This window comes from Oryx dammah, unplaced genomic scaffold (genome assembly GCF_014754425.2).
Source record: "Oryx dammah isolate SB20612 unplaced genomic scaffold, SCBI_Odam_1.1 HiC_scaffold_24, whole genome shotgun sequence".
NCBI lineage: Eukaryota > Metazoa > Chordata > Mammalia > Artiodactyla > Bovidae > Oryx > Oryx dammah.
In genome coordinates this window covers 18,982,449-18,995,899 of record NW_024070208.1, presented here as the reverse complement: position 1 = coordinate 18,995,899, position 13,451 = coordinate 18,982,449, and the positions used below count along the sequence as shown (strand labels likewise).

The 13,451-nt window shown below is 39.1% G+C and overlaps 1 protein-coding gene across 3 annotated transcripts in view; it reads right to left on the bottom strand.

Annotated features, from left to right (window-relative positions):
- Positions 1-5,219: 5,219 nt before the first annotated feature.
- Positions 5,220-13,451, bottom strand: part of FNDC3A (fibronectin type III domain containing 3A) — a 113,322-nt gene continuing 105,090 nt past the window's right edge. For 2 of the 3 annotated variants that reach the window (XM_040266935.1, XM_040266936.1), the window contains exons 25-26: positions 12,782-12,909; positions 5,220-7,918 (exon numbers count right to left, since the gene is read on the bottom strand). In XM_040266935.1, coding sequence (XP_040122869.1) covers positions 7,604-7,918; positions 12,782-12,909 — 443 coding nt within the window. In that variant the 3' untranslated portion in view covers positions 5,220-7,603. The remainder of the gene's footprint in view (positions 7,919-12,781; positions 12,910-13,451) is intronic. The other variant, XM_040266937.1, reaches the window with a different exon arrangement.

Sequence of the window (13,451 nt, the reverse complement as noted above, 5' to 3'; positions counted from 1 at the left end):
TTAATTTCCCTTCATAAGGTTTGTATAGCTTAAGCTCCACCAGCACTATCTTGTTTTTCTACAGTTATCAATGGGGTGTAATCAAAGCTTTGCATTTTTGCCAGTGAGAATGAAAATGGTTTTTCTGGGTTTTTATTTTATGTTTCTTATTTCATTTCCATATTTCAGAACTTACATTTTCCTTATTAGGAAGATTAGATTAGCCCTTTTCTGGGATATTAGTGCAAATATTTCCTGGTTGGCTATTTGCTATAACTATTTTTGTTTGTTGGTTTACTGCTATACAGAAGTCTTTATTTTTATCGCATTAAATGATCAGCGTTTTTGTGACTTCTATGTCTTGAGGCTCAATTTGAAAGGCCACCACAACTCCAAGATTATAAAGGAATTCTCCCATATCTTATTTATTTAGTTTCATCATTTATATTTATATTCATTTGGAATTCATCCTGGTATAAGGTGTGAGATGTGGCTCCAACTTTAATTTTTAGGTGGCTACCTAGTTGTACCAATATCATTTGTTTTGGTGGTTTAGTCGCTAAGCTGTGTCTGTCTGGCTCTTTGGGACCCCATGGACTGTAGCCCGCCAGGCTCCTCTGTCCATGGAATTCTCGTCAAGACTACTGGAGTGGATTGCCATTTCCTCCTCCAGGGGATCTTCCCAACCCACGGACTGAACCTGTGTTTCCTGCTTGCCAGGCAGATTCTTTACCCATTGTTTGTTGACTTGTTCATTTTTACTCCACTGATTTGAGGTGCAAGCTTTATTAAGTACTAAATTCTTCTATGTACTTGGGTCTATGGACTTTTTAGTCGATTCCAAACAACTCTTTTCTGCTGGTATTATTAAGGCTTTATAATTTAGTGCAGCTAGTCCCCTCTCATTGCTCTTTTCCAGCATTTTTCTATTTTTGTTTTCCCAAATGAAGGACAGTTTACTTATTTACAGTAGATTTATACTATCTTTTAAAATTTGGTGTCCCTTTAAAATGTTATTGATGATATTATCATAAACTGTGTGTGCTCTTTCTAGAATAATGTGTACTCCCTGGATCCTTTGTAGTTTCATACTTGTCACCCCTCTGGGGTAATTTTTAAAAAACTTTTTGGTTAATTAATTAAACTGCTTCGCATCTCAGTTGCGGTACCCTGATCTTTGTTCTGTCAAATGGGCTCTAAAGTTGTGACATGCGGGCTTAGTTACTCCTTGGCATGTGGAATCCTGGTTCCCCGAGGGATTGAACCTGTGTCCCCTGCGTTGCAAGGTGGATTCTCAACCACTGGACAACCATGTAAGTCCCCCTCTGAGGTCATTTTGAGCCAGATTTACAATGATTGGAATCCACGTTCTTTGTAGCATGACTGGATACTAGACTTCATGCTGGTTTTAAAGGTCTGAATCACATTTAGAGAATCATAAATTAATTCTATGAGTATTAGTACTTGAAAAAAGTGGAAGTCGCTCAGTCATGTCTGACTCTTTACGACCCCGTGGACTGTAGCCTACCAGGTTCCTCTATCCGTGGAATTCTCTAGGCCAGAATACTGGAGTGGGTAGCCGTTCCCTTCTCCAGGGGATCTTCCCAACCCAGGGGTCGAACCTGCGTCTCCTGCATTGCAGGCAGGTTCTTCACCGTCTGAGCCACCAGGGAAGCATTAATACGTGACTTTTCCTCACATGATTTTTAGGTTGCTTTTCAGAATACAGGCTATAAGGAAAAAGGTCTTATGCTACCCTATATGAACTTCTTACTGCACAGCTACTGTCATTGGTAAACTGAAACTGTAAAACGTAACTTCCTCTCCAACATCACTGGGTCATGCTAGAAATGTTAAGAGTCAGACAGAGCTGGTAACTAGTGGGCAGGCCAAATCATGTAATAGCTAATGACACCCATTACATCATGAGAAACGCTGGGCTGGAAGAAACACAAGCGGGAATCAAGATTGCCGGGAGAAATATCAATAACCTCAGATATGCAGATGACACCACCCTTATGGCAGAAAGTGAAGAGGACCTAAAAAGCCTCTTGATGAAAGAAAGAGGAAAGCGAAAAAGTTGGCTTAAAGCTCAACATTCAGAAAACGAAGATCATGGCATCCGGTCCCATCACTTCATGGGAAATAGATGGGGAAACAGTAGAGACAGTGTCAGACTTTATTATTTTGGGCTCCAAAATCACTGCAGATGGTGACTGCAGCCATGAAATTAAAAGACGCTTACTCCTTGGAAGAAAAGTTATGACCAACCTAGATAGCATATTGAAAAGCAGAGACATTACTTTGCCGACTAAGGTCCGTCTAGTCAAGGCTATGGTTTTTCCCGTGATCATGTATGGATGTGAGAGTTGGACTGTGAAGAAGGCTGAGTGCCGAAGAATTGATGCTTTTGAACTGTGGTGTTGGAGAAGACTCTTGAGAGTCCCTTGGACTGCAAGGAGATCCAACCAGTCCATTCTGAAGATCAGCCCTGGAGTTTCTTTGGAAGGACTGATGCTAAAGCTGAAACTCCAGTACTTTGGCCACCTCATGCAAAGAGTTGACTCATTGGAAAAGACTCTGATGCTGGGAGGGATTGAGGGCAGGAGGAGAAGCGGATAACAGAGGATGAGATGGCTGGATGGCATCACTGACTCGATGGACGTGAGTCTGAGTGAACTCCGGGAGTTGGTGATGGACAGGGAGGCCTGGCGTGCTGTGATTCATGGGGTCGCAAAGAGTCGGACACGACTGAGCGACTGAACTGAACTGAATGACACCCATAAAAGACTCCGTTTTACCAGGCACAACCCACCAACTAGACTGAGTGGGAACACCCAAGGACATCAGGGAAGTTGGAAAAGGAAGTGAGAAGTTGGTCTGTGTCCTTAGAAATGTGGACTTAATGACGAGGTCAGTTTAATTGACTCGATGTCCAGGATTCTCTAGTTATGTGCTATCTGTATATCAGTCTTTAGGAATGTCTTATAGTCCCTTCTAGAAATTGAGGTAAAAAAGTCACTGAAAATTAACCATTTTAAAGTGAGCATTTCAGGGGCTTTTATTTATTTGACTGTGCCGGGTCTCAGTTGCAGCATGTGGGATCTAGTTCCCTGACCAGGGATCGAACCTGGGCCCCCTGCATTGGGAGCATGGTTTTAGCCGCTGGACTGCCAGGGACTTGTAGTATAGTCACAATGTTGCACAACACCCACCTACTTCTACCAAGTTCCAAACCATTTCCCCAGTAAGACACCATACACATTAAGCAGTTACTCTCCATCTCCTCCTTCCAGCTCCTGGCAACCACTCATCTTTCTGTCTATATGGATTTGTGTAGTCTTGATATTTCCAATGAATAGAATCACACATGTGACCTGCTGTGTCTAGTTTCTTTCACTCAGCCTGTTTTCAAGTTTCAGCCACATTATACTGAGTTGATCAAAAAGTTCGTTTTTCTGCAAGATGGCACGGAGAAACCCAGATGAACTTTTTAGCCAACCCAATAGCTATATTCCCTTTTTGAACAAGTGAGCTTGTCTCACCTGTGGATGAATGTTTAAGAGAATGAGTTAAACCTAGGGCAGGGTGGAGGCTCAAAATGGGAATCAGTGTATCCAAGGATGAAATTTTGGAGGAAAGGAAATTAGAGCTTTGTTTGGTCTGAAATGCCTGTACCAGATTCTCTTATGTACTTGGGACTACGGGCTTTCTATTCTTTTCTGTGTATGTGTGTGGTGGTATTATAAGTTCCTAAGGCTTTATAATTTAGTGCAGCTAATCCCCTCTCATTGCTCTTTTTCAGGGTTTTTCTGTTTTTATTTTGTACCAGATTCTCCTAGTCTGATTTCTTTCTGTTCAGTTTTAAGAGGACTGTGAGCTGCTTTGGATGTGGTGAGGTGTTCAGCTTGACATTCAGGAAGTACTCAATAAATGCTATCATAAATGCAATTAAGGTCAATTATTATCTTGATTTCCTTGAGGTGAGGGTTTCTCTGGGAGACAGCAGAGGATAGTGGTCAAGTTCGGGGGCACTAGACCAGTCACACAGATTCAAATATCTAATCTCGGGTTTCTCACTTATTAGCCATGTGATCTTGAGCAGATAATGCCCTGTGCCTCAGTTTATACTTAACGGAGCAATTAAGAGGACTGTGAAATAACTAAGGTAACACTGAATACACCATCTTTAACACACTGAGTGGTCAATAGATGCTATTACAATTTGAATGGGTCATGTGGCTTTAAAATGTTTTTGAAACTTTTGGCAAATTTCCCACAGCATCGTGTTATCTATAAGATGAAAAATAGTCCTTGTAACATCTAAATATTTGAAGGCACCAGTGCAGACACTGAAGGTTTGCTGACCCCAACTATTAAAATCTTAGTTCTTCTTTCAACTTCTCCTTTAAGAGAGTCAGGGAGAAAACAAATGAGTAAAGGGACACATACAGATTGTTCTCAATCTGGAATATTAAAAGCTTTCTGGTGGCTCAGACAATAATCTACCTGCAATGTGGGAGACCCGGGCATCTAAAACCACAGAGCACTATGGTCACCTATGTTGATGGTAGTAGTTTAGGTTCCAGGATGACAAGTGTGAGGTTTGGGAGCCCCATTTCCTTTTTGCAGTCTGTTTGCATAACTGAGCCACCACAGACATGGGATCCTCGTGCAGAGCATCTGTTGATGTTAAGCTACGCACACGTGTTGGAAACCAACCCACAAAATGCGTAAGCACAACATGTAACATTCCTATTTCCAATCTATAGGGAAAAAAAAAAAAAGAGGTGCTGTGGAACCGTGACTCTGGTATCCTATCCTTCTCAAGGGTGGATTCCAACTCAGTGGCTTCCGTGCAGCAATGTCCCTATGTCCAGTTTCTCCTCTTCCACAGCCTAACATTTTAAACTTTCTCATGGTGCCTACAGTTGCAGCAATTATAGATCCACCTGGATTTTAAAAAGCAATGTATCCCTGGATGAGGTCTGTGGGATGAAACTTTTGAGATAAGCAAGAAGGGATGTTCAATGTCCTGGTATGTGTGAGAACTTTATGGTATTAAGTAGGAGGGCATGTTGAACCTTCTGGTGGAAAGCAGGCCTGGCTCTGGGCCCTGTAGGTGGGAAAGGCGGCAAAGAATGCAGGACAGGTGAGGAGAGGTCAGACTTTCTTTCCAATGGGAAGTTTACCTCAGACCCATCTTTATTCATTAGTTATTTTGTTTTCTTTATATATAGATATATAATGAGTTGCACAAAATCAGCTCACTAGGATAAAACTTGACCTTCTTGAATATGGATCCTCTCCTGTTGAAGATTTAATTATTTTGAGAAAACTGTTGTAAGCCAATTGCAAGAGGGAAGACCTTAACATTTCATTCTCCAAAAGAGGCAGCAAATAATGTTTATGAATACAATAAACATATCTCAAAAAAAGAATGATACAACTTTTATTTTCCATGGATTTTAAAGATATTTTTGCTACACAGTTTATGTATTTTTATGAGATTATATTTTATCGTCTGTATGAAGCTCATCCTTACACAACTTTAAGGTGGTATGTTTGGTAGTGTATCTATAATCTTTAAAAAGTTTAGAGTTTTTGGAATGTACAGTATATGAGGTAAAATCAAGATTACATTAAAAATTGTTTCTCCTCTGCACTCATTTTGCAGTGAGGCTCAAATGGCAAGTACACTATTAAATGACATTTACTATCAAAAATAGGAGTTCATTTGAGATACTATGAAAAACATAAGCCACTGTAACTGCCACAGTGGCACATTTTACCATTTTAGACATTCAACTATATAGAAATCTCTGGGCTATTACACTCAAACTCATTTGTCCTGCCAAATGTGGCACTTTTAAGAAGTTTCTAGAAAACAATCACTGTTTTGGGGGAAGTTATCAGCCTACATATAAGAGATTAAATTTAAATAAAATGTAAACATACAGTATTTTATAGTGACAGATCATTCTTACCACTTGGGAAGGCCAAGTTTATCCATTTCTTTTTTGAACAAAAGTTAATGTTTTTTTCTACAGCACAGATCATTTGACATAAAACAATTACAATACATGCCCATTCTAATAGAAGAAATTCTTCAGAGATCTTCAAAGCACAAAACATACGTCCTTTTTTTCAAAGACTGACAGAAGTGCTTAGTAATCACTAAAATGCTAACCTCAGCAACTAAAAATTAGTGATTCACTATCCTAAAATTCAAATAATAAATTAAAAAGGCTAGTTACAAGTGTTTTACAGATAACAGATGTGGTAAAACAAGAATTTTAGATAGTTTCATTACAAACTGTATTATTACTGGCAGTCATGGACATCTATGCAAGATGTACAATGTGATACTTGACAAGATTCAGTCTGATCATCCAATAACTCACAAATGCAAGCTCACAAAACATTAATGAATTATGTAATTGCAAAGTGCTCTAATGCAACATTAACCACATGCAATCAACAACTGGAACAGTATCCAAACAGACACTACATTAAACATTAGTTTTTCAAGAAAGAAAGCAGCTTGAAGTTTACTGGTGCAAATTAATTTTGTCTTCAGATTTGGTGCCCCAAACAAAAAGGTTAGGTTTGATTATGAATTCTGATGGTGATGGCAGTAGTTATGGGAGAAGCAGCAAAACTTACGGGAGTTCTTCAAAATTAGCCTATACCAGATAGATGGAGTGAGAGTGTATGTGTGTATATATTATATATATATATTTCTACACTTGGTATATATATAAAGCCATATGTACGTGCATGTCCTTATACACACACGTAGAGTTCAAAGGCTCAAAAATAAAGTAAGTCTGAAATTCAGGATTGATTATGAATTACTTTTAAAAAGTTAACTATCTAAAAGCCCTCTGTTCTTTTCCATGTTTTCAAGACCTGAAGATGTGTTTCTGAGTAAACGTTAAAATATTTTTAGGCCAAGTAAACTGTCTGTGCTTTCTTCAAGTGACTTCTCTGTGAATTCATGAATATATACTTGTAATGAAGAACTCCACATTTATCAAACAAGAAGCTTTTTTCCATGCATATTCTTTCATCCAGTTTTTGTCTGCTAAGCCCCTCCAGTTATTCATCATAATCCCACTTACCAAATTAAGACAAATGAGGAGGTAGAAATATAGCACTAGATTGCTTTCACAGCATCATACTTTAACATTTTTATACAGCATGTTAGTGTGAATTTTAACCATTCTGAATTTTTCACTAGGTAATAATCTTTAGAACAAACAGATCAGGGTGTCACTGTTACACTCATGCCGATTGGTCAAAATATCAATTATATATTGTATTGTTGCCTCTCAGAAATTTTGTTTCACAAGAAGGCATGTCAAAACAAGAAAAAAAGCAAGAAAGGAAAAAAAAAAAAAAGAGCCCCAACCAAAAAAAAGCCGAAAATTGCTATTTCTGTGGCTTGCATTCTAATAAGGTGCCAGCCTCTACCTAGCAATATAAAGCATTAAAAATGGCCAAAATGATGTACTAGAGTCTCAATGCCAGTGCTTAATGCCACTGTTTTTGTAAAAGCAATACAGAAATAATTTTAGTACGTGACAAAATAAAATGTAATATTAAAAATAAAGTTATATTTTCACTTGATTACAAAGTACTGAATGATAAAGGCAATCAGAATGGAAAAGAACGCAAAGAGCACAAGGATGACGGCTGCGCACTGCTCGTCACTGAGCGCCCGCCCGGCGCTCGTGCTCGCCACAGCGTCTCTGCTGGCGCTAGCTGGTGGTTCAGTCCTCTGAGAGATGAAGAGCACTGTTGTGCTGTGGGGACCGACGAGGCCCTGATGCCCCGCAGGGTCTTGGCACTGGCGAATGGCACACACGCGGAAACGATATTCACAGTTCAGCTGAAGGCTTGAATACCGGAAAGAAGAGTCAGGACCTCGGTAAATCTGATGGCAAGACATGGGGAAAAGAAGAATTGTATATGAAGGCTGGGTAGAAAATCTATGTTAAAACTGGCTAGGTTTAGAGTTATTCTGACATGGAAGCGTGTGAGAGCCACTGCCTGGCTCTTTTAAATGAGATTTTAAAATAATTGTATATTAAAGAACTCAACCGTTTGCTGTGTAATGGCAGGGGAAATCTGAAGAGTTCAGGGTGTGCTGTCTCCCCTCACAGAGCTTACAGACCAGCTGAGGAGGGAGATGTGGAGTAGCTACAGAATAAGCACAATCAGTCCACGGGCATCTCTCTGGTTTCACCAGATGTGAGAAGTCAAACGTGGGTGAAACCATCCCACGAAAAGAGGAGCAGTGTCTGAGCTTCCTCCCCCATGGTGTCTTCATGAACCTGGTTTCCGGTAATGTTTCAAACAGATGTGATGAATGAAACAATAAACGGAAAAGGAGCGCTCACTACAGGTGTCTGTGGCAAATCGTTTTATAAACTCTAAAGTGAGAGAGCACTTAGAACCAAAGAATTAGACCTTAAAACCCAACTCCTCTGCTCAGTCCCCCAGAAGGGCAATAATAGGAATGGAATTCCACAGATTTTCAAGGCAGAGTGCTAGTGACTGCAGGGACGGGGCTCCGAGCTCTGCTCTACCCCTGTACACGCAGTGATGGTGTGACAGCAGTCATCCTGTATGGAAACTAATCTGTTACGGCGCTTCTTAGCACAGTGCCCAGCATACAGCGAGTGCTCAATATATGGAAGCTCTCATTTCCATTACTGAATCCCTTCACTCATTCTCTAAATGAAAAGACCAAGACTCAGTGGTTTCCCAGTTGAGTTTCCCCAGCTAGTTGGTGGGTTACAAGTAAGGTCAAGAAATTTTAGCTGCCTTGTTTGTATCTGTGTTATAAATCTAAATTTTTACATACTGGTTTGCTCCCAAAGGAGCAAGGTAAAATCTTTCCCTCAATTCTGTGTCTCTAGCATATAATAGGTACTTATTAATAAAAGGCCACTATATTAGTATTGACTATGTATATATCAAATGTATACTGGTAGATACTGAAAGTATATAAATTCATAAATTCATTCAATAAATGAATTTTTATTGAAAAATGAATCTTTAAAAAATGCTGAATATGCCTTAGCCCTGAAGATGCAGATGAGCATTTCAGGGAGTGGGAATATATAAATGATTTATGTTTCAGTGATGGTAAAAGGATGAAGTTAAGTAAATCGGAACACTGTATTAGAAAGCAGTGTGAAACAATATACGTACAATGGGTCAATTTAGTAAAAGTTAAAAAATATGTATTTGTCCTATAGGTACCGTAGATGATACTCATTTTTGCCTTTGAAATTTTCTTTACTTTCCATTTGTCTCCAAATGATCACGGTAAAATGATTTGGTAAAAAGCCTCAACAAATGGCATGAGGGTGACAGGTGAGGCGATTTGACACCGAGAAGAAGACCATGTTAATACACTAGCTGGAAATTTAGGTCTAATTCCACAGGGGCTTTACTGTGTGCTATTTAAACAGTGTTTAAGGAATCCTGATCATAAGGTTGAGTGAGGGATTGAGGGAATTGGGCATGACAGGGGCTCTTGGTGATAAAAGCAGAAGGTTTCAAGTGAAAGTGTTAGTTGTTCAGTTGTGTCTGACTCTCTGCGACTGCATGGACTGTAATCCGCCAGGCTCCTCTGCCCATGGAATTCTCCAGGCAAGAACTGGAGTGGGCAGCCATTCCTTTGTCCAGGGGATCTTCCCAACCCAGGAATCGAACCAGGGTCTCCTGCATTGCAGGTGGATTCTGTACCAGCTGAGCCATCAGGGAAGTGTTTATGGATACCCAAGTGTTTATGATAGTGATAAATTAGGAGGAAGCTGGAGAGAAGAGACTGGGAAGGAAGATGATATGATCATTTTGTTTTAGATGTCGGGAAGATGTCTAAACAGGGAGACATCCTATAGGTAACTGTAGATACAGGACTTCACTGAATGTGAATAAGCAAGAGTTCCCCCATGGCAGGCAATGAACACTGAGAGAAACTATGTCCCTGATGACTGCACTAAGCTCCTGGATCAACCTGCCTACCTACAGGGTTTTCTCTAAGAAGATTTATACTTTATACACCAATTTGAATTAATTTTCCTGGTACTTGTAACATTAATGAGCTTGGTCTCAGGTACAGACTCCCAAATGGGAGTTATCTACTTTGAAGGTGGTTCTACTGTCCCCCAATATTTTTACTTCACCCTGTTATACCAACTGAAATGTTGCTTTGGTTAAAAAGCACTTGCTTTAAAAAATGTATACACTGCTAGGAGGATCGAAGAGCCAGCAGACACTTGACTTTTGATATGAATTTTCCCAAGCAAAAAAATTTTCTCCTAATGCCCACAAGGTCAGTTATCCTGTGGAGATGAGTTACAATGTATGTGAGGGAGGGAGGCAAGAGTCAGGGCAAGAGTGTAATTTTAGAGAACTAGGCCAAGCCTTGGCGAGGTGCTATAGAGTGGGAAGTCTGGTCAAAGCCAATGACTGATCAAACAGGGCAGAAAAGGGAAGAAAATAAAGAACTATAAGTGTGGTCTAGGGTCAGAAGTACTAGTTGCTGCCATGCTAATTTGCTTTCAGATCCCCCAAACCAGCAACACTACAGGTTAAACAGGTTTTTATAGGCTCACCTAGAAAGTCAACCACCAACTTAAAAACAAATAATCCCCTTCTTAAAAACATCAACAGTTCCTACTGCTGTATAATAAAGACCCACCAAGACCTGGCCTCCTCCACTCCACACTCCATTTTTTGAGCCTTACTCAACTCACAATTGAGAGGTCACCAGCTCCCTCAAGAGTCCCTTCAGTGATGATCCTTTTTGAAAACATTCTAAAAACCGGGGGGGCGGGGGAGGGGAAATCATTCCTTTTTATAAAGTGTGTTTTATCTTTATTATGACCTTTTATTTGTTTGCTTACATAAAATGTCAATTATAGTTATTTCTGCTTGCTTGCTAACATGTAATAAGTGAAAAATAACAGTAATATTAATAATGTAGGCTCCTCAATTTCTTCATGTGTAGTATTTAATACATGTGTGTTGAATATCAAGTAAATTTTAAGTAAAATATTAAATTCCACGAATGAGATCAAACTCTTAAAAAATGATCTTCAAACTTTTGGAATATAATTTGTAAGTAAATTATAAAATTATATAAACATTTAAGAAATTTAGATAAGCATATGTACATGCATATATATGATGAAGTTCTAAGGAAATCAGTTTTACAGTATGCTTACAATCTAAAGTAAGAGTGTTGATGGGCATAATTTAGCTTTTAAATTAGAATTGGCACTGCTGTTTCATGTAGTGATGTGTTCACATACTACTCAAATGTGGGATCCCTATTTCCTTTAAACATGTAGTGCAATTACATTTTCTTTAGTATTAATTTGATTTCTTCCTTGGAAGGAAACCTGCTTATCTGTAAATTATATTCAAATCCAATTATCATGTCAATTTGCCAATGACTTAATAAAGAAAACAACCACATTCCAAATTTAATCTGACCCTTTGGGGCCTTCTGTAATTTTGGTTATGAAATTATGCTTCCATATTTAGCAAAACTTGAAAGGAAAAAATTATACCTATATTGAGAAGTAATCTATTATTAATAATTATAACAGCACAAGAGTGAAATAAAACAGATGAATGACTGATTTTTCTACTGAGAAAAGAAAATACAAGGTAAGATACTAAACTGAAAACAACCCAGTTTAAAAGTCCTCAAAAATCACAAAGTTTGACAGCAAAAAGGGAGAAGCAGATGAAATGCCTAAAAGAAATAAGGCTTTTGAGCAGCATAAAGACTTCTTTTATAAGTTATAATGAACACTGACAGCTCCTCACTTCATCAGCTATTCACTCTCTATCAGGAATCCGTCTTTGAAATTTCTTGGCTGGGAAGGTGATAGTTCCTCTAGGCTTCCATACTGCAACTCTGCACTCTAACTAGGACTATTACCAACATTGTCAAAGCCTCCTCAGTGGTGTCTCTGCATCTGTCCTCAACCTACTCTAGTCACAATGACCTTGTGTCTGATCATGCGACTACTCTGGCTACAACCCGCCACTGGCTTCTCATTTCACGTGGAGTAAATGCTGGAGCATGGCCTATAACACCTTGCATGACCTCCATGCCCCTCAGAGAGCCTCAATGATTAACTCCCTGACCTCACCTGTTGTTCCTCCCTTCGGTCACACTGCCCCAGCCACAGTGACTTTCTTCTTCTCCATTAAATTTAACAAGCATGCTCCTACCTCAGGGCCTTTGCACCTACTGTTCCTGCCTTTTGGAATACTCTTCTCCCCATATTCACTTCCTTCGAGTCTCTGTTCAAATGTTACCTGCTGTCCTGTATGAAACAGCACTAGCTGTTCCTTGCCCTAGTACTCCCTACTCCTTTTATCCAGTTTTATTTTTTTCTCCATTGTGCTCCTCACTATCTAACACTGATACAGTGATGTGTTTATTTGCCTCTAGTATCTCTTTTTTTCTGCTAGAATGTAAGCTGCACGAAGGCAAGGACTTTTTGTTCCATGCATATCCTGAGTGCCTGGCACAGAGTTCAATAAAGCCTATCAAATGAATGAATACTCTGTTTAAGTACAGCTCATACCTAAAAGATTTTGAATCCTGATATACTGTATAGTTACTAATCTTTGGAACACAGTAAGCACTGAACAAATGTTTCTGAATTAGGAAGATAAAGGTTAGTCAAATCTTGTACTGAAAATACGTTAAAGTGAAAAAAGGTAAAAACATGTATCTATAGAATTATATTTTGACACATACCTGTTTGAACTCTGAATCTTTTCCCACCATAACTTGGAGACTGTAAATAACCGGATCACCTTTCATTGGCTGTAAACACTCCCATGTAATATCACAAATGTGATCATTCACTTTCTCTATTTTGGGGGCTGTAGAGAAGAAATATACATAAAATCTGCTTGACTTGATTTTTCACTTGGCACATCACACAGACATTGTTTTAATCAAAATCAACAGACTTTAAAACCTAGTTATAAACTTGAAGTAAGCATCAGTGAATGTTTGAAATTTGCCGAGAAACGGTCAATGGCTAACTCTTCCCCCATCCTCCAGAACATGCAAGCTATAAGCATTACAATGCAGACTGATCAAAAGAGCTGTCAAGAGAAGTACTGTTTTCCCTGAGCTAAAAAGCTAGTGGCAGTTCTACAACATCTTTTATGGTACTTCAAAGAGCATAACCAGGACCTGAAATTTTATAATTTAGTACATTTCCTAAGAGAATGAGTTGAAAAACACCCCCAACTTCTTGGCCACACATATGACTACCTCACTCAGTAGTGGGGTAGAAGGTGTCAAAACCAGTAATCTTCTTAAGGTTAAGAGACAGCTAAACCGGATGAAGGAACAGAAAAATAACTGTGAAAGCCATCAACATTACTAGGAGGAGTATTCAAGAACAATCTTGCTG